Source organism: Panthera uncia, assembly GCF_023721935.1.
Source record: "Panthera uncia isolate 11264 chromosome E2 unlocalized genomic scaffold, Puncia_PCG_1.0 HiC_scaffold_20, whole genome shotgun sequence".
In the NCBI taxonomy this organism is placed as follows: Eukaryota; Metazoa; Chordata; class Mammalia; order Carnivora; family Felidae; genus Panthera; species Panthera uncia.
In genome coordinates this window covers 7,992,708-8,018,846 of record NW_026057589.1, presented here as the reverse complement: position 1 = coordinate 8,018,846, position 26,139 = coordinate 7,992,708, and the positions used below count along the sequence as shown (strand labels likewise).

Below are 26,139 nucleotides of genomic sequence, written 5' to 3'. Positions count from 1 at the left end.
AGCTTCTTTTTATCCTGGTGCCAACAGCTGTACCAGCTACAGCCAACCAATCTGGTCTTGCACCATCACCACTATCTGACTCAGCAAGCTGGCAGAGCCAGAGAGCAACAAGTTCTTTACTTGTGTGAGTCTCAAGGACAGGAACTCTATCTAAACATATTCCTAGTATTCCCAGCATCTAAATCGGTGCCTTCCAAATAAATGGCATGTAGCAATATTTACTAAATTCCATTTTCCAGACACTGTGACCAACTGTATGTTCTAAAAGAAGAGATGCCCAATAAATCTCATGTCCTTAGTTCCATCACAAATGGGTAAGAGACTATGATTCAAAGTCTTACTTTTTGCAGTAGGTATTAGTGGTAAACTAGATTTCAAAGTATAAATTTTCATGTCTATTCTCAGTCTTTAACATATTTTTAGTGACAACAACTATTAAAGAAAAAAAAAAAAAAAAGCCCAACCATAGGCCATATGCCAATAAGCAATCCATGGTAACTTTTTTAAGACTATCAGAGAAGAAAGTTCCTGGATCTTCACTGCTTGAAGAACAGAAAGATGAACTTACCATCATCTAAAGTGATGTCCTGTAGACCAATTGTTGAAAAGTTAGGTTCCTGCTCTTCAGGTTCAGGCTTAATGTTCACAGTTGCCTCATCAGGTGGAAATGAAGCTGGATCACACAAATTGTGACATATTAAGGATGAAGGTGCAGAAAGACCTCCCTGGCCTGTACTTTGTGCTTGAGTTGAGTGCTGTCCAGAATGCATTCTGGTGGCTAGAGATGGTGATGAGGCAGTTCCTGAGCTAGGAGATTGGTAAGGCATAGGCTGTAGCTGAGGAGATGGTGGCCCAGAAAGTGGTGAACTAGCCAGGGGATGAGAGGCTACTGGGGAAGCTGCTGTACCAGACCCTGAATGTGAAGGACCATATGTAATGGGCTGTAACTGAGGGGGAGGCTGGCCTGCGACCTGGTCAGCCCCTGGAGAAGAAAGAGATCTCTGTCCTGTGGTTGAACAATGGTATCCCATTGACTGCAGATGAGGCAGGGTCTGTACCGAATGAGGTGTGTGGGCTAAGAGATGTCCTGTTGGGCCTGAATTTGAAGAATGAAAAGGTATGGATGACGATGGTTGACAGCCAAGATTTATTAAAGTAGGAAGAGCTGCATCCTGTGGAAACAAAACCGGATCAAATTCTTGACTAGAGGCAGCATTAACTGGAAGACAAGTTGGTCCGTTGTACACAACATTAGTTTGCATAGGCTGATAGGAAGACCCCACAGGAGGTGTTGGTGTGACTTGAAAAGGCTGGTGCATGACTGAAGAAGGTAACATATGCTGCTCTTTACCAGCGCTTTCATCCCTACACTGCAACTGTGGCAGATGAGATGAAGTTACCATGGATGCATATGTTTGCTGGATGGGACAAACCAAGCTTCTCTGTGTTGACAGTACACTGTTATGTCGGTGTCCTGTGTCTGAAGAAGGCCTCTGGGTCTGGGCAGGATGAGGCACAGACAATGACGGAACTGAAGACAAGTCAACCTCTTCTTTGTGTTCTTGCTTCATCAAAACTAAAAAGAAAATGATTAAAGCAAACGTTATTACATAATACATACAATGATTATCAAAGGACTTCATTCTAGGCTACATAACTATAGCATGTATCCAAGTCAGGGGTTAAAAATTCAAATGCCTTCGAAAAAAATTCAAATGCCTTCAGAAAAGGCAAATAACATAAAATATGTGAAGTCAGCAAGCAAAAGACAACAGGGAGTGGTTCTTGTTCTAAAAGTATTCACATTAAAAAAAAACAGTACCACATAGAACTCTATGAAGAGATGTGGAAAGACCTCTAATACGTTCCTAAGTAACAAAAAAAAGTGAGGTGCAGAACAATGTGTACATATCACAATTCTTTTAAAATACAGTGTATGTGTGTGTGTATATATATATGTATATGTGTGTGTGTGTGTGTGTATATATATATACACGCATATGTACATGTACACGTTTTTGCTTATATAGGTATGGATACACAAACCTGGTAACTGCTGTGTTTACTGCTGGGAACAAAACTAGGTAACTAGGGAATAAGAGCAAGAGGCAGATTTACTTTTTACTCTGTAAATTTTTGTGCTAGACTAGCAATACACAATCTCAATGTTTTTTGTTTTTTTTTTTTAATTTTTTTTTAACGTTTATTTATTTTTTTTTTTTTAATTTTTTTTAATTTATTTTTGAGACAGAGGAGACAGAGCATGAACAGGGGAGGGGCAGAGAGAGAGGGAGACACAGAATCTGAAACAGGCTCCAGGCTCTGAGCTGTCAGCACAGAGCCTGACGCGGGGCTCGAACCCATGGACCGTGAGATCATGACCTGAGCCGAAGTCGGACGCTTAACCGACAGAGCCACCCAGGCGCCCCTTAACGTTTATTTTTGAGACAGAGAGAGACAGAGCATGAACAGGGGAGGAGCAGAGAGAGAGGGAGACACAGAATCGGAAGCAGGCTCCAGGCTCCGACCTGTCAGCACAGAGCCCGACGCGGGGCTCGAACTCACGGACCGTGAGATCGTGACCTGAGCCGATGTTGGACGCTTAACCGACCCAGCCACCCAGGCGCCCCACAATCTCAATGTTTTTAACCAAGTATATACATTACCTATTTAAAAATAAATGATTTTTATGGGGCGCCTGGGTGACTCAATTGGTTGAGTGACTGACTCTTGATTTCGGCTCAGGTCATCTCATGGTTTGTGAGATTGAGCCCTGCATCAGGCTCTGTGTTTGGGATTCTCTCTGCTCCTCCCATGCTCACCCTTCTCTCTCTCTCAAAATAAATAAATAGGGGCACCTGAGTGGCTTAGTCAGTTATGCGTCTGACTTCAGCTCAGGTCATGATCTCCCAGTTCGTGGGTTTGAGCACCTTGTCGAGCTCTGTGCTGACAGCTCGGAGCCTAGAGCCTACTTCAGATTCTGTGACTCCTTCTCTCTCTGCCCTTCCCCCACTCACACTCTGTCTCCGTCTCTCTCAAAAATAAACATTAAAAAAATTTAAATATTTTAAAAAATAAATGAGTTTTTTAAGATACCCCAAACTCTACAGCCTAATAAATAAGGTTGAATTTGCAATCTCTGATCTGAAACCTACCAGTCCACTGTTTTTGCATAATGCATCATATACCAGAGATCATGAATCTAATATTCATAGAGCTTCTAGTTTACAACGGTTTTCACATGTACCTCATCTGAGGAACCTCATCTGAGGCACCTCATGTGTACCTCATTTTATCCTCAACCATCATCAGGTACATTTACAAGAGGAATAATGAGTGATCAAAAAAGTACTGGGATGCACAAAAAAACTGTCAGAGCTAGTAAACAAATTCAACAAAGTTGCAGGACACAAAATCAGCATGTAGAAATCGACTGTATTTTTATAGACTAGCAATACACAATCTGAAACAGAAATTAAGAAAACAACCTCATTTGCAATAGCATCAAAAAATAAAATACTAAAGAATAAATTTGACCAAGGTAGGCAAAACTTATACACTCATAACTATAAAACAGTGCTAAAGAAATGAAGGAAGACCTAAATACATGGAAAGATACCCTGGGGTCATGGACTGAAAGACTTAATTAACCACGAAGAACGCAACACTCTCCAAAACAATTTTCAGATTCAATGAAATCCCAACTATGTTTTTTGCAGAAACAGACTTATCCAAAAATTCATACCAAATCCCAAGGGACTTCAAATAGTCAAAAACAATCTTGAAACAGAACAAAGACAGAGTACTCACACTTCCTAATTTCAAAACTTACGACAAAGCTACAGTAATAAAAACCAAGTGGTACGGGCCTAAGGACAGATGTATAGACCAATGGAATAGAGAGCCCAAAAGGAAACCCTAACATAAACAGTTAATTGCTCTTCATACAAGGGTGCCAAAACTATTCATTGGGGGAAAGAACAGTCTCTTCAACAAATGGTACAGGAACAATGGGACATCACATTCAAAGTAATGAAGATGGAACCTTATCCGAGAATCATACACAAAAATTAACTCAAGTGGATCAAAGACCTAAACGTAAGAGCAAAAACTAAATTCTAAGAAAAAAACAAAGGGCAAAAAAAGCTTAATGACATTGGATTTGGCAATGGTTTCTTAAGTATCACATACCCTGAACATACAGACAACAAAAACAGATAAATTGGACTTCATCAAAATTAAAAACTTCTGACCATGAAAAGACACTATCAAGACAGAGAAAAGATAGCCCACAGAATGGAAAATCTACTTGCAAATAATATTTCTGTAAAGGGTTTAATATCCAAAATTCATAAGAACCCCTACAAATGCCAACAACAGGACTGAACCAAAGACTTGAGTGTGACCCCAGGACTGATCTAGATGGAAGTGTGTGTGGGTGGGGGAAGGTACCAGCTCTCTTCTCTAGGATTGCTAATTATGAAGATGAAACAAACCTAGAGATGCCATGTAAGTAAAGCCTGCCCTAGAGCAAAGCCAACAGAAAGAAAAGCAATGTTAAGATGAAGAGAAAGCCTAAGCCCTGGGACCACATTGCTTGAGCTGAAGCATGCCTAAAGCCAGCATTCCAATTAACTGTCCAGTTACATGAGCCAATACAATTTTTCTTGTTAAGCTAGCTTGAATGGAGTTTTTGTCATTTGTACCCAAAAGTCCTAATTCACTTCAAAACAACCTTTAAGAGGCAAGGATTATTATTACCCCTGAAGACACTAAATCTCAAAGTGGTATCACAAGGACCTGAATCCAGGTTTTTCTGCCTTCAAAGTCCATGCTTTTAATCACTGCACTATACTATATTAACAAGAAAGATTATAGTTCATCATTCCATCACACAAGCAGAGGCTATGAATACCAACCACTATCCTTTATCACACCAAAAAATGTATTTAAGATGATTTAAGATCTACCTGGTGAAAGGACTGCTTAACATAGAAATCAATGTATTTTGCTTATTTTACTTAATATGTTTATCAAAACAGAAAAGAACCATCAGTTAATTTTTTGTATGTCAAAGCAATGGACTTTATTGTTTCTCTTGGGCAATACTTCTTCCAGTCCACTTTTCTAAAAGTTACCAACTTTATCCTCCTACTGAAGTACTATAATTCATTTAAAAATAATTTTCCTGGGGCGCCTGGGTGGCTCAGTCGGTTAGGCGGCCGACTTCAGCTCAGGTCATGATCTCACGGTCTGTGAGTTCGAGCCCCGCGTCGGGCTCTGTGCTGACAGCTCAGAGCTCGGAGCCTGTTTCAGATTCTGTGTCTCCCTCTCTCTCTGACCCTCCCCTGTTCATTCTCTGTCTCTCTCTGTCTCAAAAATAAATAAATGTTAAAAAAAAAATTAAAAAAAATAAATAAATAAAAATAAAAATAATTTTCCTAGGGGCGCCTGGGTGGCTCAGTCGGTTAAGTGTCCAACTTTGGCTCAGGTCATGATATCACGATCCGTGAGTTTGAGCCCTGCGTTGGGCTCTGTGCTGACAGCTCAGAGCCTGGACCCTGCTTCAGATTCTGTGTCTCCCTCTCTCTCTGACCCTCCCCTGTTCATGCTCTGTCTCTGTCTCAAAAATAAATAAACATTAAAAAAATTTTTTTTAAATAATTTTCCTAAATTGACATCTCATTGTTCCAAGTTTGTATGAGTTAAACTAACATAATTAAAATTTTCATGATCTTCACTAAAATGTAAGTACTTCATTTTATGTCAAAAGAAAGTAACAGTGAGAAGCCAAGCATGGTCAAACCTCATCTGGCCATTTAACAAACCCATCAAGTACAAGTCTCCTCACAAAAGCATGTTCTCAATCTGAGGAAATGAAAGTAAGATTTAAAATAGCCCTGAGGTGACTGGGTGGCTCACTCAGTTAAGCGAACCAGGTCGCTCGGCTCAGGTCATGATCTCATGGTTTGTAGGATCGAGCACTGTGTGTGGTGCTCTGCGCTGATGGCGTGGAGCCTGCTTGGGATTCTCTCCCTCCTTCCCTCCCTCCCTCCCTCCCTCCCTCTCCCTCTCTCTCTCTCTCACACACAAAATAAACAATCTGCCAACTGGTGAGCCCACTCCTAACAATGAGACAACACTTAAAAGAGAAAAAGTGTATCATGAGTCTTCTTATTGCTTCTGCACCAAAGTTAACATTCTAAACTAGGCTTCCATCCAGTTTCTGATTCTTGCTCAGGTATTTCAAGTGTGGTTCACCATATCTAACAACTCCAACCTCTCTAATGTTTTGGCGTACTCACTTTTTTTTCTGACTTTAGCACAACTAGAACTTTTCCCCTGGACTATTGGATTCTTTTTTCCTCTTCTACTTCAGCTCCTACTCCGGTCCCAGGAAAGTCACAGTAAATTCCATATGCAGAGTTACATTTCTATATAAAAGAGGGAGAATATGCAAAAAAGCCTACTCTCATCTTAATTAATCCTGAATGGAGCAGGTAAGGCCCTTGGTTACCTAAGTGACTGGTTGTCATGCACTAAAAAGGAGACAGAGGGACTAAAAACTGTAACATAGTATCTTTTTTTTTTTGCATGATCCAATCTTTATTTTTATGTTCCTGACCCACATCTGTGTACTCAGATTGAGAGTTCTGCTTTCCTAAATTGAGTATACTTTCACTCTGCCAAATCAACTGTCACTTTTTGTCTATAAAGGATTAAGACTCCAACCAAATCTAAGAAGTCCTGATTGACAGTCTATAGTAATTTATTCTTATTTGGAGGGAAGTACAGTTAAAGAGACCGTACATAACTAGAATGAGTTGAATTTTAGAAACAGATTAACTCTACCTTTTGTGTTAAATATCCTCATTCTCGGGAAAAAAATCTCCTGGTCTAGTGCTTTTGAAACCATAAGAAGCCTCACTGTCTTCTTCAAGTAGTGGATGTAGAAGAGTAGCATTCAAAGAGCTGGAGCTCTCTGGATTTCCCCCTTCTAGTACAACCAGAGTATCAAAGCTAGATTTTATCCTTTTTATATATTGCCTTTTTGCCTAAGATTTTGTTTGGGGAGTAAAACAATTTAAATTTGAAAAACCCTGCTTTAGACTTATGCCCTCATTGTATAGAGATTAACCAAGAGGGTACAGTCTATGGCAGAGCTGAGTGTGACCTAACTGTAAGGCAGGCTTTCTCTCCCAAATAAAGAATCACAATCCAAAAGTCTGTCCAATCAACTATTTAGAACATAGAATACACTTTCCTACAGGTAAAATATTATACATGAAAGTTTATCTCTAATGTTGTCCCCTAAAGCCCCACTAGTCTAAAACTAGAGATCACATGGTACGTCCAGTCACAAGTAACTACTGCTAGGCCTCAGAGGGAGGTATATTCCCTCAAAAGCTTCAGGGATACTGGGGTGGAAAAGAGGGCTCCCACATCAAAAGGTCTGAAGCTAGTGGCTGGGCAGAAATTCAGGTAACGCCACTAAGGAAGGGTTCTGTAATTAGGGTAATTTGTGAATCATACACATAATACTGGGAACAGTCTTCAAATTACTAAGTAAACTTGACTATTGGACAAATAGTGCTAAATGTAATTTCTTTTTTTTTTAATGTTGCAATTTCTTTGTTTTTTAAGTTTATTTTTTTCTAAGAGAGAGAGAAAATCCCAAGTAGGCTCTGCACTACTCATCCTGCACTACTCTGCACTACTAATCCCAATGCAGGACTCGATCCCACAACCATGAGATCATGACCTGAGCCGAAATCAAGAGTTAGATGCTCACCAACTGAGCCACCCAGGTGCCCCACTAAATGTAATTTCTAATTAAAAAAAAGTTATAACAGGGGCACCTGGGTGGCTCAGTCAGTTAAGCATCTGACTTCAGCTCAGGCCATGATCTCATGGTTCATGACTTTGAGCCCCACATTAGGCTCTCTGCTGTCCATACAGAACCCACGTTGGATCTTCTGTCCACCCTCCTCTTTCTGCCCCTCCCCCACTTGCTTCTCTGTGTGTGTGTGTGTGTGTGTGCGTGTGTGTGTATGCATGCACTCTCTCTGAAAATAAACATTTTTTAAAAATTTTAAAAAATAAGTTATTACACCTGAAAGTGACAAAGTATTGTACATCAACTATACTTCAATGATAAACGTCAAAACAAAACAAAACAAAAAACTCAGAACAGTTAGCCATTTGCAACTGATTATTCTTTCATTGGATATTTATAGTGGTCAGACTGCTACTGCTAGAGGGTTGTCAAAAAAGTAACAAATGGACAAATCCTTGAATAATAAAGAAGCAACTTCTGAATATCTAAAATTTTTGTAAGTAAAATTTAAAAGAATTGTCAGAAACAAAAAAAGGCTAAAATCTTTAATATAAATAGTTCATACAAATTAATACAACAAACAACTCTAATATAAGTATCACAAACTAGAATATGAGAAGCTATTAAAATTCTATAAAACTCTATCTGTTCATGAAGCAAAATAAAAATGTTTAGGTTACAAAATTAGTATACTGTATACATTTTGGTCCCATTTTTATTAAAAAAACACCTTTTTTTAATGTTTATTTTGAGAGACAGACAGAGACAAAGACAGAGCATGAGTGGGGGGGGGCAGAGAGAGAGAGGGAGACAGAGAATTCGAAGCAGGCTCCAGGCTCTGAGCTATCAGCACAAAGCTCAACATGGGGCTCGAACCCATGAACCATGAGACCATGACCTGAGCCAAAGTCAGACGCTTAACCGACTGAGCCACCCAGGCACTCCCAATTTTTATTTTAAATTGTGTCTATAAATGGATCAAAAGGATCTAGGACAGAATAACAATTTCAGAGTGGAAGACAATTTTGGGTGTTTGAAATTATTTCAACTTGTCTGTTTTAAAAAATAAATTCACAGGAATATATTTGCTTTTGTAAAGACTTTATTCCAAATTTCACTTTAGAAAAAAATGAAAAAAGCCAAATGCTACAGAGAAAAGATAGTAATCAACCAGAACAAGGGCTGTCCAAACACTTCTTGATCTATTCTTCCTTCTGTTAGTGTGTGCCACCTGATTTGTATTTTGTCAATCATAAGCCCAGTGATGACAGTTGTAGTCCAATCCAAAATTCTTTCTGCACTCTGGGGCCCCAATGATTTCCATTCTCATATAGAATGCCCTCCAGGACTCTGCCTTTATGTTGTCCTCCCAACTCATGAGCTGATAATGTAAGGGCATTATATTCTCTTTGTTCAATTACTACCACTATGATGGTAGCAATCAAAACCTCTATTCACTTATCCTGAGCTTTTTTTTTTTTTTTTTACTTTTTTTATTTTTGAGAGACAGAGCAGGAGGATGGCAGGGGCAGAGAGAGAGAGACACAGAACCCGAAGCAGGCTCCAGGCTCTGAGCTGTCAGCACAGAGCCCAACGCAGGGCTCAAACCCATGAACCGTGAGATCATGACCCAAGCCAAAGTCTGACACTTAACTGATTGAGCCACCCAGGCACACCTCTGCCTTTTTTGTTTCAACAGTCCCAGAAGCTCCTCTTCTTTCTTATTCAGGTTAGATTCTATAGTCTCTCATCTCCACAGCATTTGATAACATTCTTGGACTGTATGTCTTTAATAAATATCACCCTGGAGGAACCCTACTATTAATATTTTACCACCTGCCCTAAAGAATCTGAGTGCTGCTTAAGAAAGTTACACAGCCGGGCTAATTAATATTCATAAATTCATTAATATCAACATTAAAGGTACCCTGTGATCATGCCCAGAGTCCAATTATATTTCTGTGGTATCTTACTCCCCCCTTTCTTTACAACTATTTCAAACTTGTCCATATTCTTCAAACTGCCAAAACACCCACACTTCCCTCTACTCACAAAAGACTGCATGTCATTCTTTAAAGAAAAAAAAGTCAATGCTATTATATGGAAACTCCCTAAACTCTCCACTATTAAATTTATAAACCTAATATATATCCATCTTTTTCATCTTTACCTTCCCTCCTTTCCTTCTCCCAACTAAGGCCCATTCCAACTTTTATATTTGAAATTATATTCCTTCCCACCTTTCTCAGAAACCTGATATGCTTTATTATCATTAATGTTGTCTCTTCTGTATATTCAAAACGCTCTAGTTATCTGAAGCATATTTTTAACCTTCTTGGGTCTCTGCCATACAAATCTCACTCTCCATAGTAATCTGAGGAAAGACTAAACTGGTCATTGACATCTTATAAGAAAACAGTAGAAATATGAGAGAAATGATTTTAATTTTTAATTTTTTAATGTTTATTTTTGAGAGAGAGAGAGAGAGAGAGACAGACAGACAGAGTGAGCAGAGGAGGGGCAGAGAGAGAGGGGAGACACAGAATTCGAAGCAGGCTCCAGGCTCCATGCTGTCAGCAAAGCGCCCAAAACGGGGTTCAAACTCACAAACTGTGAGATCATGACCTGAGCCGAAGTCAGATACTCAACCGACTGAGCCACCCAGGCACCCCTATTTTATTTGTTTTTTGAAGTTTGTTTGTTTGTTTATTTATTTAAAGAGAGAGGCAGAGCGGGAAGGAGAGAGAATCCCAAGCAGGCTCTTCACTGTCAGTACAGAGCCCGATGTGGGGCTTGAACTCATAAACTATGAGAACGTGGCCTGAGCAAAGTCAAGCAGGCACTCAACCGAGCCACCCAGGCGCCCCTATTTTTAACTTTTTTTTAATTGAAAATATTTGACATATAACATTGTGTAAAATTTAAGGTGTACAAAATGTTAATTTGATACATTCATATATTGTAGAGAAAATGATTTTATTTTAAAGTAGGCTCCACACCCAATGTGGGGCTCAAACTCACAACCCTGAGATCAAGAATTGCATGCCCTACCAACTGAGCCAGCCAGGTGCCCTGAAAAAAATTTTTTAATACATATTTGATCATGTCACCTCTCCGTTAAAGCTCATTTCTTACAACTCTTTTATTCTAAAAAAATTTTTTTCTTAAACCTTTATTTATTTTTGAGAGAGAGACAGAGTGTGAGCAGGGGAGGAGCAGAGAGAGAGGGAGACACAGAATCCGAAGCAGGCTCCAGGCCCTGAACTGTCAGCACAGAGCCTGATGCGGGGCTCGAACCCACGAATCATGAGATTATCACCTGAGCTGAAGTCGGACGCTCAACAGACTGAGCCACCCAGGTGCCCCATTTTAGAACTCTTAATACTCCATTATCCAACCAACCACACGACCTTCGTATATGATGCTACCTTTAATTGGAATGTTTTCCCCCTACAGCCAGATTGCCTGGATTCAAATCTCACCTCTGCCACTTACTAGCTGAGTGACCTTGGTTCACATATTTGCAAAATGGAGAGGGCAATATTACTTATCTGAGATGTACTCTAGCTTAACAGTTAGGAGCCCAGACTCTGGAACCAGATTGCCTGTGCTTGACATGTGGTTCTAAGACTGTGAGACTCTGGGCATATAACTTAGCCACTCAGTTTCTTCTTCTGTAAAATAAGATAATAACCTACTATAAAGGTCTATTATGTGGATTAAAAGAATAAATACACAAAGGGCTTAGACAGTATTATTTTTACATACATTATATATACCATATATAGAGTATGTATATATACGTATACACACACACACACACACACACACACACACACATATATACACATATATCCTGGTTTTCTCAAGCAGTTAACCCAAGCAAGGGTCCCTCTGTTATTTTTACCTATAGTATTGTATCCCTTTTAATCAGAGCCCTTATTTCAGTTTCTAATTATATACATTTGTTGGTAATTAATTTATTGATCCACTATATTATAAGTTCCATGAAAGAAGGAACTGAGAGAGGTTTTGTCCACTTAGGAGGCACCCTCAAATACTTACTGAATTAATATTGAAATGACTAACCAAAATCTTTCAAAAGGGTTGTATTCTATTTGAAAATGAATAGAAATATTTTATTACCAATAATGTATTAACATGATCAAGTAATATTAATTTTCAGATCTGGGAATATAAATGGCCTTTAGAGGCATAAAGTGGAATACAGCCAGGCTTTAAAGAATATGAATGACAGGGGCGCCTGGGTGGCGCAGTCGGTTAAGCGTCCGACTTCAGCCAGGTCACGATCTCGCGGTCCGTGAGTTCGAGCCCCGCGTCAGGCTCTGGGCTGATGGCTCAGAGCCTGGAGCCTGTTTCCGATTCTGTGTCTCCCTCTCTCTCTGACCCTCCCCCGTTCATGCTCTCTCTCTGTCCCAAAAATAAAATAAAAAAATAAAAAAGAAAAAAAAAATAAAAAAAAGAAAAAAAAAAAAAGAATATGAATGACAAATAAGTGATCATTAATAACTAGTACCTTCTCAAATTTAAGTGTTTCTGTTTTTCATTTACTATAAACCATTTAAAAGTTTATGCAACAGGGGTGTGTGGGTGGCCAGTCAGTTGAGCATGTGACTTCAACTCAGGTCATGATCTCATGTTTCATGAGTTCAAGCCCTGCACTGACACAGCACCTAGTACAGAGAAGGCCTCTAGAAATATCTGTTCTCTAACTACGTAAACATCAGCATGAATTACTGCATATAATATTTATGTGTTACCACCAAGAGCTGGAAAGTTACAGCATTTGAATTGCTGCAGAAAGAGGTATGGCAGCCTCCTTTGTTAGGGCACATCTATAAAACCAGAAACTCTGGAATCGACTTTATATAACCCACAGACCACAGTATACTACAGTTGCTACTTGCCAAATGAAAATCTAATGAGAGATTTTTCATCTGACTGGAAATGCTTGAGATGAACACACTGCCTTCTTGCAGTGTGCTAAGGGCACAAAGGAGTTTCACAAATATTCACAAACATCTGCCCTTACTGTAACGCTGGGGATTTCTGGTAGCTCCAGATAAACGACTTAAAATCAAAATTCAACCTTCTAATCTCCTTATAATAAATAACTACAAAATAACAGCTAATATCACATCTAATATTTAAAGTCTACACAAACTTTACATACGAGGCATATGTTAGGATTTTTATTGATTATAAGTACTCTATTGTAAACATTCTAATACAGGTTTCATTGAGTAACTTTTTATTCATTATGAAAGCAAGCTCTGTGGTAAACCATCACAACTCCCCATACCTGGTGTATAAGTAAAACGTTGAGACTGGCTTTTTTTCCTCTTGCCATTGCAAAGATAAAAGTGCACCTGCACTGCAGCTGTAACTGCTGGGTTATGATATGGAGGAACTTCAAGGACAATGTGAGCCTAAGGAGCATGGAAAGTAGTAAGATTGTGTTACATTCAGAACTAAAAATGAAATGCACCTGCTAAACTCAGCACAACTCATGAGGCTTAACTACCCAGTGTCTCCCATCATAGATCATTATGCACATCAATTGGTCATGTAAGTCATCTGGAGATTTACTCTATGAAACTCTAGTCTCAACAGAGATAAACTCTTGAAAGTAAACCATTAAAGGAGAGATTGCCTTTTAGTCATCCAATTGGGTTTCTAGTTGGAGCAGAAATAAAAACAGTCTTATTATGTACCATGTAGTGAGATATTCTGCACTACTGAATATTACACGTTACTATGTATCTTAACTGGAAGTCTGTCCTGGTTTTCAATCAGGTTTAATATTTCCTCAGTTGTGTTATAATTTAGATTTCTTACCTTAAATTTGATATTCAGAATGTTCGAAACTAGCAATATAAAAAATTCATTTCCATATAAAAAATAATTTTACATAAGCAGAGTGAAACTGCAATCCTTAATCTAATTTCTCCAGGTCTCTGGAGAGCACTGTGGAAAGTGTTATTCTCTACCCCACAAAAAATTCTGTCTCCATTCCAATCAGGATGAAGGGACCACAGTGTTTAGTGTTGAATCCTGGAAGGCTTACTGCTGAAAACTTGCAAAAATTGTGCTAAATACACAAACTCCTTAGGGCTTGTTCTCTCCCTATTTTTTCCCATTCTATGTGGGCTTTACTGAATTTGATTTTTTCACTGAATTCAGAGAAATAAACTAATGATAACAGTAGTAAGAACCTTTTAATTTCTCCTTTCCTATACACAAAAAAGGCAAAGACACCAATTGTTTATCTTTCCTAAACTTTAATTTTAGAAAAAGGAGAGTACCTATTTCATGTCCAAACTTCTAAAAATTCTAATTTACTTTTCTATTACTCATTAGATAAAAGACTCCTCATCTATAATATAAAGTAGCATTATCCAATGTTCTAAGCTTCTTAAATGTTTCTAAAGAAATAAATTTCTTACCCCTTGACATTTTTCCCGGATTATTTTCCCTTCTACCTCCCACTGAGGTCGTCCATCTATTAAAAGAAACAATTTACAGTTAAAAGTAATTCAAGTCAGAAAGTACATAAACAAAATCTAATGTATTTAGTATCACAAGCTTATTGGCAAAGGGAATCTTTTCCTCAATGACTTCCATTATGAAAATAAAATGTGTACCCATGAGAAAAAATGGGGAGAAAGACTTTGGGCTGCCTTAGTTAGCAGGCCTCACAGTTTATTTATGTTGGAAAATCCTCTGAGAGCACCTTCACCAAGTGGTAGCCAACTCCTGCTTGTATGCCTTAGGTAATGGGAAACTCACTCTCTCACCAAGTAACCCATTTGATCTTTGGACAATTGCTGTTCGAAAGCCCTTCAGGACAGATGAAATCTGCCTCCTTCCAGTATCCCACCACTGGTTTAAGAACTACTCTTTGCAGCCCCCCAATCCAAAATATTTTGAGTGGTTTTCTGAGACAGTATTTAAGATGTTTAAAAACAGCTATGTTTGGGGGCCCCGGGTGGCTCAGTCAATTGAGCATCCAACTTTGGCTCAGGTCATGATCTCAGGGTTCATGAGTTCGAGCCCCACATCAGGCTTGCTGTTGTCAACACAGAGCCTGCTTACGATCCTCTGTTCCCTTCTCTCCCTGCCCCCCACTCACACGCACTCTCTCTCTCAAAAAAAAAAAAAAAAAAAAAAAAAAGCCCAGCTATGTTTACATGTGTCTCCTTCTACTGATTAACACCCCCAGTTCTGCATTTACATCTTACACAATATTTAGCCTTCCTGCCCACTCTTCTATGAACACCCCTCCAGTGTGAACATCTCTCTCCAAATGCATCAAGCCCAGAACTGAATAGCCCAGGTGGGAAATGACACAGCATGGTACAGAGTGACTAAGGCTCTTATTTCCACTTTATGTGAAGATGCTGAGTCTGTTAATAAAAGTTTTCTGGGGTAGGTGTGCCTGGGTGGCTCAGTCAGTGGAGCATGGACTTCAGTTCAGGTCATGATCTCGCAGTTCGTGAGTTCGAGCCTTGCATCGGGCTCTCTGCTGCCAGCACAGAGCCCACTTTAGATCCTCTGTCCCCCTCTCTCTATGCCCCTCCCCACTTGCTCTCTCTCAAATATAAAAACATTAAAAAAAAAGTTTTGGGGTAGCTGCACCATGCTGCCTTATACTTAGTGTGTGGTCAGCAAGATTCCCTCAGTCTACTACACTTCCTACTGCTAAGTTCAAACTCCCACGCTGCACTTACCTGGTTTTTCCCCCAACCCTTCTTAGGTTAACTTCTCCCTACAAGACTTGGTTTGCCAGGATCTTTTTAAATACTGGCAGTCTTTAGGCGCCCGGCTAGCTCAGTCGGTAGAGCATCGGACTCTTAAATACTGACAGTCTTTGAATATATTTGCTAGACTTTCCAGATTTGTGTCACCTAAAGATCTGGCCAGCACATTTTCTGTCTCTTCATCCCAAGTGAATTGTCACCTGGGGAGAACCCCAACTGCTACTATAGCTCTTACTCCAGTCTGATGTTCAGTACTCTAAAGCATTCTTTTTAAGTCATGAGCATCTGCCCATTGACTAAACCCATATAAGTATCTTCACAGCTTGCAGGACTTCTTCATCTGGTCTGTGAAAACATCAGAAAAGACTCAATCCAATGCCTTCTAAATTGTGACTCTCATTTTTCAGTCCAATAAATAGATAATAGCTAACCCTGTGTATAACAGACACTAGAGACAAATGCTATGTCTACAAAGAAATATAGCTTAGTTCAACAATCATTTGTTGGGTCCTGACATGCCAGGCACTTTGGGTTACTGAGATAGTGAAGATAAGATACTCTTACCTTCAGTCTATGAAAGGCAAATAAAAACAGTTCATCATAATAAATCGTGGTGGTTTCAATGACTAATAAAGGTGTACTCTAGATACGCCAAGAAGACAGAGTTCAGGGTCCTTACCCTACTCTTGGCATAAGGATAAGAGACAAGGAAGGCCTCCTGAGTTCTTGAACTGAGGCTGAAAAAGAAGGTAGAACTCAAGTGATATGGGTGGAAGGTTGGTCTAGGCCTAAGAGCACAAGCAAAGCCAAGATGGCAAGAAACTACACGACAGAGGAAACCATAAGCAGCTGTGTTGATGGAGTAAAAAGTATGAGGTAGGGAAAAATAAGAAATGAGGCTGAAAAGAAAGGCAACAGATTGTGACCTAAATGCCACATGAAGGGCCTTAAAATATGAAGAGATTACTGAAGGTGCTTTCAGAATGGGAGTTACATAGTCACAAAATGCAATTTCATCTGAAACCAGTAATTGTATTAAGACAAAAGTTCTTAAAGGTAAAGCTCTAGTTAAATGAATTCTATAATGAAACTGCATTATATACATACATATTTATTATATTCAGGCACAAATGAATTTTTTTTAATGTTTGTTTATTTGAGAGGGAGGGTAAGTGTAGAGAGAGGGGGACAGAGGATATGAAGCAGGCTCTGCACTGACAGCAGAGAACCCGATGTAAATCTCATGAGATTATGACCTGAGCTGATGTCAGACGCTTAACCAATTGAGCCACCCAGGCGTCCCTTAGTGGGTACTTTAAAGTGCGTGTTACGGGGCTTCCAGCTGGCTCAGTTGGTAGAGCATGCGACTCTTAATCTCAGGTTTGTAAGTTCAAGCCCCACATTGAGCATGGAGCCTATTTAAAACAAACAAAAAACAAAAACAAAAGAATAAAACACATGTCAGAAGTTTGAAAGAAATAATGTAGTTATAGACAAAGATTTGACCAGCTGGTGAAATTTCCTAGAATGAGGGAATATAATGAAAAGAAAGCTGAACCACAGAACCTTGGGAAACATCTATTTTTAAGGGCCAGAAAAACTGATTAAAAAAACCAAAACAAAACAGTGGAGACATTTAAAAATGCGCCAAAAACCAGGTGAGTACAATCACACAAAGGTCAAGAAAGAAAAGAATGTCAAGGAGGAGGGTGGGTAGCTGAGTGTCAAATTTTTAGGTTATGATTTCAATATACTGGAAGTCAAAAGAGTACATAGCAGGTAAGGAAATGGCAGATGGTAGTTGACAGATTACTTGAGAGGCTGGATGATAAATGAAAACAAAATAAAACAACAGGTTATGAGGTTGACAGAGTCAAGGGAAAGGAAATGGTTTAGTATGAAAAGATTTAAACTTACCTAAACTCCAAGAAAATGTATTCGGTGAAAAAAGAGGTAATAAAATCATAAGAGATAGGCAATGAAAGCAATGTCTAGCCTTAAATCTGTAAGTTTCAAAAGGATAAAAAACAAATGAGATTACCATTTAAGAAAAAGAAACAGGGGCGCCTGGGTGGCTCAGGCAGTTGGGTGTCCGACTTCAGCTCAGGTCATGGTCTCACAGTCCGTGAGTTCGAGCCGTGCGTCAGGCTCTGTGCTGACAGCTCAGAGCCTGGAGCCTGCTTCTGATTCTGTGTCTCCCTCTTTCTCTGCCCCTCCCCTGCTCTGTTTCTCTCTGTCTCAAAAATAAATAAAAACAAACAAACCAAAAAAAAAGAAAAAGAAACATATTGGGGCACCTGGGTGGCTCAGTCGGTTAAGCGTCCAACTTCAGCTCAAGTCATGATCTCATAGTTTGTGAGTTTGAGCCCCACGTGGGACTCTGTGCTGACAACTTGGAGCCTGGAGCCTGCTTCAGATTCTGGGTCTCCCTCTCTCTGCCCCTCCCCCAGCTCATGCTCTCTCTCCCAAAAATAAATACATTAAAAAAAAAGAAAAGAAAAGAAAAGAAAAGAAAAGAAAAAAGAAAAGAAGTGAAAAGAAAAAAAATACAGACACTTGGAAACAGAAAACAAATACACAACTTAAAGGACCAATAAAGCCAAAGTACTATGGAAACACTGACTAAAAAACCAGAGATGGCACAAATAAATAATAGCAGGAATAAATTTTTTAAAAGGGATAGAATTCCAGGGGTGCCTGGTGGTTCAGTCAATTGAGCACCCAACAGTTGATTTCAGCTCAGGTCATGATCCTAGGGTCGTGATCAAGCCCCAGGTCAGGTTCCACGCTGACAGCAAGGAGACTGCTTGGGACTGTTTCTCTCTCTCTCCCTCTCTGCCTCTCCCCCTCTCTCCTGCCCGCATGTGCGCTTGCTCCCTCTATAAAAAGGGAGGGGACATAATTCAAATGCAGAAACAGAGTATTATAAGCAAATAAATGTCAACAAATTTGAGAACTTGGGTGAAATAAATAAAATCCTAGTGTGAAATAATAGGGAAAATATATATTGATCTCTGCCTCTGGCTCCTGGTATAAAGCTCCTAAAATTCTTGTAATTTCCAAGTGGTAAGAAGAACACTAGGAGTACCTTTTGTTTTTATACTTGGTCTTTGACCCCAGTTATGACACACAGAAGTCCTAAATCCCTTGGAATTTCCTGTGATAAGACTATCTTTTGTTCTAAGGAGGTGATTCTTAGTAGGCTCCTGGATGGAGGCTGGTCACTAGAAAGACTTTCAGTTCTACCCCTATTCTCCAGAGAAGGAAGAGGGCTGGAAATGGAACAGTCAATCAAACCTGTGTGAAGCCTCCATGAAAATTCCAAATGCAGTAGAGTTCAAGGAGCTTTTGGGTTGCTGAACACATGGAGGTGGCTGGGACAGGGGCAATGTCTATAGAGGACACAGACGCTTCATACCCCCTTCCCACATACCTTATTCCATGTATCTCTTTCATCTGGATGTTCATCTGTACCCTCTGATATCCTCTATTATGTAACAAACTGGTAATGGTACCTAAGTGTTTCCCTCAGTTCTGTGAGCCGCTCTACCAAATGATCAAAACCAAGAAGTGAGTCATGGGAGCCTCTGATTTGCAGCCAAGCCAGACAGAAGTGGGTACCTGGGCATCTACTACTTTTGATTGTCATTTCAAGTGGCGGGCAGTCTTAAGGGACTGAGCCCTTAACTTGTGGGGTCTGCACTAACTCCAGTTAGTGTCAGAACTGACCTCATTCAGAACACCCAACCCAGCTCATATCAAAGAATCAGCTGATATATGGGAAACGCACACATCTGGTGTCAGAAGTGTTTTGAGTGTGGTAACACTATGAGAGTAAAGGAGAAACACAGAGTGTGTTTTTCTATTTACCTGGAAAAATAAAAATCATGAAAATTAACTCAAGAAGAAATGGTCCCATACCTATGAAATGGCCCATACCTACTTAAATGGTCCGATACCTCTGAAAAGAATTATATCAGAAATTAATAGTACCACAAAGCCCCCAGCCCAGAAGGTTCAGAGATGAGCTCAGCCACATGTTCAAAGGAAGGTGAAATTACAGGGCACACACTTGGTAAGTGGGAAAAAATGAGGCACTTTCCCAACTTGCTTTGACATCCAGAATACATAAAGAATACTATAAGGTAGTAAGAAAATGAAAACTGATTCAATGGGAAAAAGTGGACAAAAACATAAAGACATTACACAAAAAAGGAAACATGAATGACTAATAATCACCTCAATAAGATGAGGAAAATTCAAATCCAAAGTTCAAGATACATTTTACATCTACCAGATTAACAAAATTTAAAAATTATGACATTCTTACCTATGTCTACCAGGTGATAAGAACCAAAATGTTCATGGCCACACTATTAGCTATTGTTTGGTAATGCCAAAAACTAGACACAGCCCAAAAGTCCAGTAGGAGAGCAGATAATAAATTGTAGCACGTTCATACAGTGAAGCTATATAGTAGTAAAAGTGAATGATCTTCTGTTACGTGGATCGATCTTAAAACATTAATGTTGACTTCCAAAAAAAAGCAATTTTCAGAAGAATACATGAAATGTTATATACATAGCCCAAAACCAGAGAAAACGCATAAAACTATAAAGAAAAGCATGGATTGACTTAGGAGTGGGATCCATTTGGGAAGGGACATCAAAAGGCCTTTCAGAGATAAATGTCTCACTTCTTCAACTGGGCGTCAGGTGTGTGGGTATCTCTTATATTATTCTCATAAAAAGGTATTTCACAATTTTAAAAATGTTTAAAAAATGAGAAGGAATAATAGATGAAAAAATGTATTAAATACGCTCAGAAAGGTTTTAAACACCCTGAAAGACATAGGATTCTTCTACACTTACAAAAATGAAGATATAATTTATATATTTATATATAAAATACATAAAATTCACCCTTTTAAATTATATAATCAAGAAGTTTTCAGTATATTCACAGAACTGTACAACCACCATCATTATCTAATTCCAGAAACCCTGTGCCCATCAGCAGTCACTCTCCACTGATCCCTCCCTCCAACCCTGGCAACCACTAATCCACTTTGTCTCTATGGATTGCTGATTTTGGATGTTGTGTGCTGAATCCTTTCACTTAGCATGTTTTCAAGGTTCATTCATGTTGTGTTATGAATCAGTACTTTATTCATTGTCATTGTATGGACATCCCCATTTTGTTTAGCCACGTAACAATTGATGATTGTTTGGGTTGTTTCCAGTTTTTGGCTATTATGAATAATGTCGCTGTAAGTTTTCTGTGCAACACATCATCAATTCTCTTGAGTGTGTATGTATATATATATATATATATATATATATATACACACATACATACATATATGAGTAGAAATACTGGGGATTCTTCTACTTTTGAGATACCCTTAATGAGAATTTAACATTTATATGGAAAATTTAAGAAATATACGGCTTATCAAAAAATCTGTGTAAATGATGTTTGTAGCTTTAGAAAAACTATTTTGTTTTTGTCCATGAAACATGGGAATAATTCATTTTACTCATTTTGCCCCTTATTTTGAAGCCAATCAACTCAAATCTTATGTTATTACCTTGTCCTTTCTCAAGAAAAATGATTTTGGATTCTGGAAGAAAATTAGATCCAGTCACAATCATTTCATGACCTCCATTTACAGAACAACTGTTGATACTATACTTCTCAATATGAGGAAGTTCTTGAGCAGACCGCTGAGCTGTTTGTTTTTTTTTTAGGAGTTGAGAAGAAACAAAATATTAGTTTACAATCTTTCATATGTAAATGACAAATTCAAGCTATACAATGAAAATAGAAGCAAACTCTGGGCTTTGAAAATTCAAGACAACGGTAACAAAATCCACTAAAATAACCACATTATTTAGAAAATAAGACTTATTAGATTTGTGATTTCTACATAATTTTCTTACAACTGTAAAGAAACCAATGACGAAAAATTAATCAATGCTTGCAACTTCATATTGACTCCAAAACATTAATTTCACCCACTTTCCTCTTTTTAGCTTAAGTCTTCAATGTATTTCTTCCCTACAACTGTTAAAATTGATGAATTTAATATAACTATAAAAAGCAAATTAATCCAAACATATGTAATTATACTGCATACAATTAAAAGACAAGTTTCTGAAGGATAAACACAAATTAGCTCTTTCATCAAGAAAATATCCAGGTCAGGAGTGCCTGAGTGGCTCAGTCGGTTAAGCATCCAATTTTTGATGTCAGCTCAGGTCATGATCTCACGGTCGGTTGTGGGATCGAGCTCTCTCCCTCTCTCTCTGCCCCAACCCCTCCCACATGTGAGTGCATGTGCTCTTTCTCTCTCAAAAATAAAAATCATGTTTTTTTAATCCTCTTAAATAAAAAAGAAAGAAAATATCTAGATCATCACCAAGACAACAAGATGCCATTCTGGACAATTTTCCAAATAACTAAATAACTGAAGCATACATGAAGTACACACTAAATTTTTAAAAACGGAAGTACACGTTTCTACAGTGCACTGCACTTTTCCTTCTAGGGTATGTGAACATAATTTTTAATGCCTCAGAGCCATTCTTTAAATTATCAACTTTTATAAACAGTACCCTTGGTGCCACCTTTCTCTGATATTGCCTGATTCCAAGTTGTTATATTTTGTGGAGATCCTATTTCTGGATTCTCTTTCTTTATTTCTTTATTTCTTTTTTTTAACTGCTTGAGCTTTAAGCTACACATTACAATTCTTTTGAGGGCTTAGGTCCTCTAGGGGTTTCTTGCAAATGCCTAGATAAAAGATAAAAGATAAAAGATAAAAATAAAAGTGTGGATTATGCTCTCTTCTTCACAGTTGGAAAATAGGTCTACTTTTCTACTTCCTGGGTGGAAAACTGGTAGCTCTGAGGGTCAGCTGTTTTGTTTGAGTAGAACAACATTTTAAAGAAATTTAAACTTGAATGCCTTTAGGAAGCACACACTCTCAGTTCACTGTGGCTCTTGTTTCTCCCAACTAATTAAAACCAAGCCACAAAATGTATTTAAATTGGGATCAATGCTCTATTCAAAGAGAATGCTAGGGGCACCTGGGTGGCTCCGTCAGGTAAGTGTCCAACTCTTGGTTTCAACTCAGGTCATGATCTCATGGTTCGTGAGTTCAAGCCCAGCATCGGGCTCTGCGATGACAACGTGAAATCTGCTTGGGATTCCCTCTCTCCTTCTCTCTCTGCCCAACCCCTCTTGCACACACGCATCTGCGCTCTCTCACTCTCTCTCAAAATAAACAAAAATGAAAAAAAGAGAAAGCTAAAATAGACCCTTTCATAGGACATGGGTCTGGGATTCAGGACCAACTATCACTTGGAAAGTATCAAGCACCAACCTAGATCTCAGAAAATACTTATGTCCCTACTTATGTTCCAAATGACTCACAGAGAAGGGGCATGAAGACAAGCACTGGCTGGCCTAGGAAATACATTAATTCATGTTTTAGATATTTGTGGTGGAAACTAGCCATCATGGGTACATTCAAAGTAACAGCAAAACTGTGTTCACCAGGGGAGCCTGGGTGGCTCAGTCGGTTAGGTGTCCAACTTCAGCTCAGGTCACGATCTCAGTCTGTGGGTTCAAGACCCGCATTAGGCTCTGTGCTGACAGCTCAGAGCCTAGAGCCTGCTTTGGATTCTGTGTCTCCCTCTCTCTTTGCCACTCCCCTTCATATATATGAAGATACTTCATATATGTGTGTGTGTGTGTGTGTGTGTGTGTGTGTGTGTATACATATAAACAATAAAAGAAAAAAGAAAGAAAATCCAAAGAAAGGTTAATAGTGACTACACCACAGGGTAGTGATTACAAAAGATTTTGCTAAATTCCTTGTTCCATTCTGCATTTCTTCTTTTTCCATTCTGTGTTTCTATATTCTCAACAATCACATATTAATCTAATAAACTAAAAGAAAAAATAGAAAATCATTTTAGAATAACTTCATCTCAAAAACTCAAACTACTCTATGAACTTAAATTACTTAAATTAACTCTGGGGCACCTGGGTGACTCAGTCTGTTAAGCTTTCCACTTCTGCTCAGGTCATGATCTCATGGTTTGTGAGTTTGAGCCCTACATCGGGTTCTCTGCTGTCAGCGTAGAGCCCATTTCAGATCCTCTGTCCCCTTCTCTCTCTGCCCATCCCCACTCTCAAAAATAAACAAAACAATTGAAAAATTATCTAAATGAACTTTGCTAAAAAATAGAGGCATATATGCTTATATGGGCATAGAAAAGTCTGGCAGGGTAATAAAAACGCTGGCAATGATAGCTGCTTATAAATTTTTTTTCAACATTTATTTTTGAGAGAGAGACAGAGAGAGCACGCACGTGAGCACAGGACGGGCAGAGAGGGAGACACAGAATCCAAAGCAGGCTCCAGGCCCTGAGCAGTCAGCACAGAGCCGGACACAGGGCTCAAACCCACAAACTGTGAGATCATGACCTGAGCCAAAGTAGGATGCTTAACTGAATGAGCCACCCAGGCGCCCCCCAATAGCTGCTTCTAATAAGGGGAAATAGTTGACCTGGAAATTTGCTTTTCACTCTATATTCTTTTTGAATTTTAGTAAGTACCTGTATTGTCTGTTAAAAATACAAAACTATTTCTACAATGAATTCTATTACTATGTATTTACTCAGTGATTTCTCAGTTAACTGTGAAATAATAAAGTAATAGTTCAATTTCATAAATAGCAAAAGGAGGCACAGAAAGGTACTACAGTAGGTTTGATCCCAAATAAAGAATGCACGTGTTTAACAGAAATAACATGGTATAATTGAAAGAGTACTAAGAAAACCTGTGTTCTAAGGACAGTTCTGTCACTAACAAGCAAATAAGCTTGCAGGAGTACTTCAGACACTTGTGCCTCAGTTTCCTCCAACACAAAATTAAGACATGAATTGGAACACTTATAAGTCTATGCCCTAAACATCTAAACAGCAGTTTCAATACTACAGTACTACCAGCTAACCTACCAGAGGCCCACAGTTCTCCAGGGTGTAAGTAGGTACATGTTCTAGGGCCTGTTCTCATTTCTTGCCTTTGTAAATCAGGGGGAAAAAGCATTCACTTTCTCAATCTGATGTTGTAAACAGGTTAATGGTTTAAAAAAAAAATCCTTTAAGTCTTTATTTAGCTGAGGTGTCAGCTTGCAGAGATAGGCATCTTCCAACAAGGTGGCTCATGTTTTAATGAAACAAAGGTGACCAAGGGATACTTAATCATAGCTTCATTTTGTCCTCAGGTGTCATCAAGCCCACCTTCCTCATTTATAGGTTAAAAAAAACTGTGGTCAACGGGGCCCCGAGGTGGCTCAGTTGGTTAAGTATCCAACTTAACTTTAGCCCTGAGGTCATGATCTCAGGGCTCATACCCGGACCCACATCACGCTCTCTGCTGTCAGCACAGAGCCCACTTTGGATCCTCTGTCCCCCACTCCCTCTGGCCCTCCACCCCCCTCTCAAAAATAAACATCAAAAAAACAAAAACAAAAACAAAAACCTGTGGTCAAGAGAATGTGTTTATAGTCCCACACAACCTATGGTCAAATTATAATGAGAACCCATTTTCTAACTCCAAGATCTGTATTCCTCCCACCTAAACACATAGCTTATTTCCATACAAGAAAATCTCATCAGCTATCCAGACTCTGTGCCTCAGTTTATACTTATAATCCAAATATTACATTAAAAGCAAAATAGGAAATTGCCTATTATAAACAAAATTTGAAAACATCATCACAAGCTCACTTACAGCACTCAACAGGTATGGAAGCTGTCTGAAGAGAAAGGACTTTTCCATTGGGCTGTGGGATGTGCACACGGAATACAAGTCGTACTCTAGTATTCTTTCTGCCAATATCAGTTTCTCCTTTTCGAAGTTCTATATCTGAATTGCGGAGTTTCAAAATACCTGCACAGTCAATACTAGGGAGAAAAATATACACATTTTATTTGCTTACTGGTATTTAATGGTTCCCAACAACTTAGCTAAACGTGGCAGGGAAGAACTATCACTACCTAAAATAAGGTCCAAAAAGAAAGATGTACGATTGCTATTTCAATTCTGAGATTAAAAATGTTTTGAATGACAAAAGTGTAATAATGGTAAGTATGGTAGATTGTCTAAAAAGATGGCTGTCAATTATTCCCCATTCTTGCACCTGCATGCCACTTTTCCCATTAAGAGGTGAAAGCTGGCCTTATGATTTGACAAACAGAATGTAACCAAGTGATGCAGTGTAAGTTATGAGCCCAACATTAAGCCTCTTTTGCTCTCTTGGAGCCCTGAGCCACCATGAAGTCCATCCAGGAAGCTGGAGAGAAAGGCCAAGCCAATCCTCAACTACTCCAGCCACCCCAGACAGCTTGTATGTTCCAAATCCAGCTGAGCTCCCAGCTGAATTTAGGTGCATGAGTGATCTCAGCTGACACCACATGAATTAGACCAGCTGAGTCCAGCCAACCC

The 26,139-nt window shown here is 39.0% G+C and overlaps 1 protein-coding gene across 1 annotated transcript in view; it reads right to left on the bottom strand.

The window, feature by feature from the left end:
* Window positions 1-26,139, bottom strand: part of NFATC3 (nuclear factor of activated T cells 3) — a 128,627-nt gene that overhangs the window by 21,254 nt on the left and 81,234 nt on the right. The window contains exons 5-9 of the mRNA XM_049622976.1: window positions 25,426-25,598; window positions 21,209-21,349; window positions 14,305-14,360; window positions 13,161-13,287; window positions 569-1,576 (exon numbers count right to left, since the gene is read on the bottom strand). Of these exons, the coding sequence (XP_049478933.1) occupies window positions 569-1,576; window positions 13,161-13,287; window positions 14,305-14,360; window positions 21,209-21,349; window positions 25,426-25,598 (1,505 nt within the window). The remainder of the gene's footprint in view (window positions 1-568; window positions 1,577-13,160; window positions 13,288-14,304; window positions 14,361-21,208; window positions 21,350-25,425; window positions 25,599-26,139) is intronic.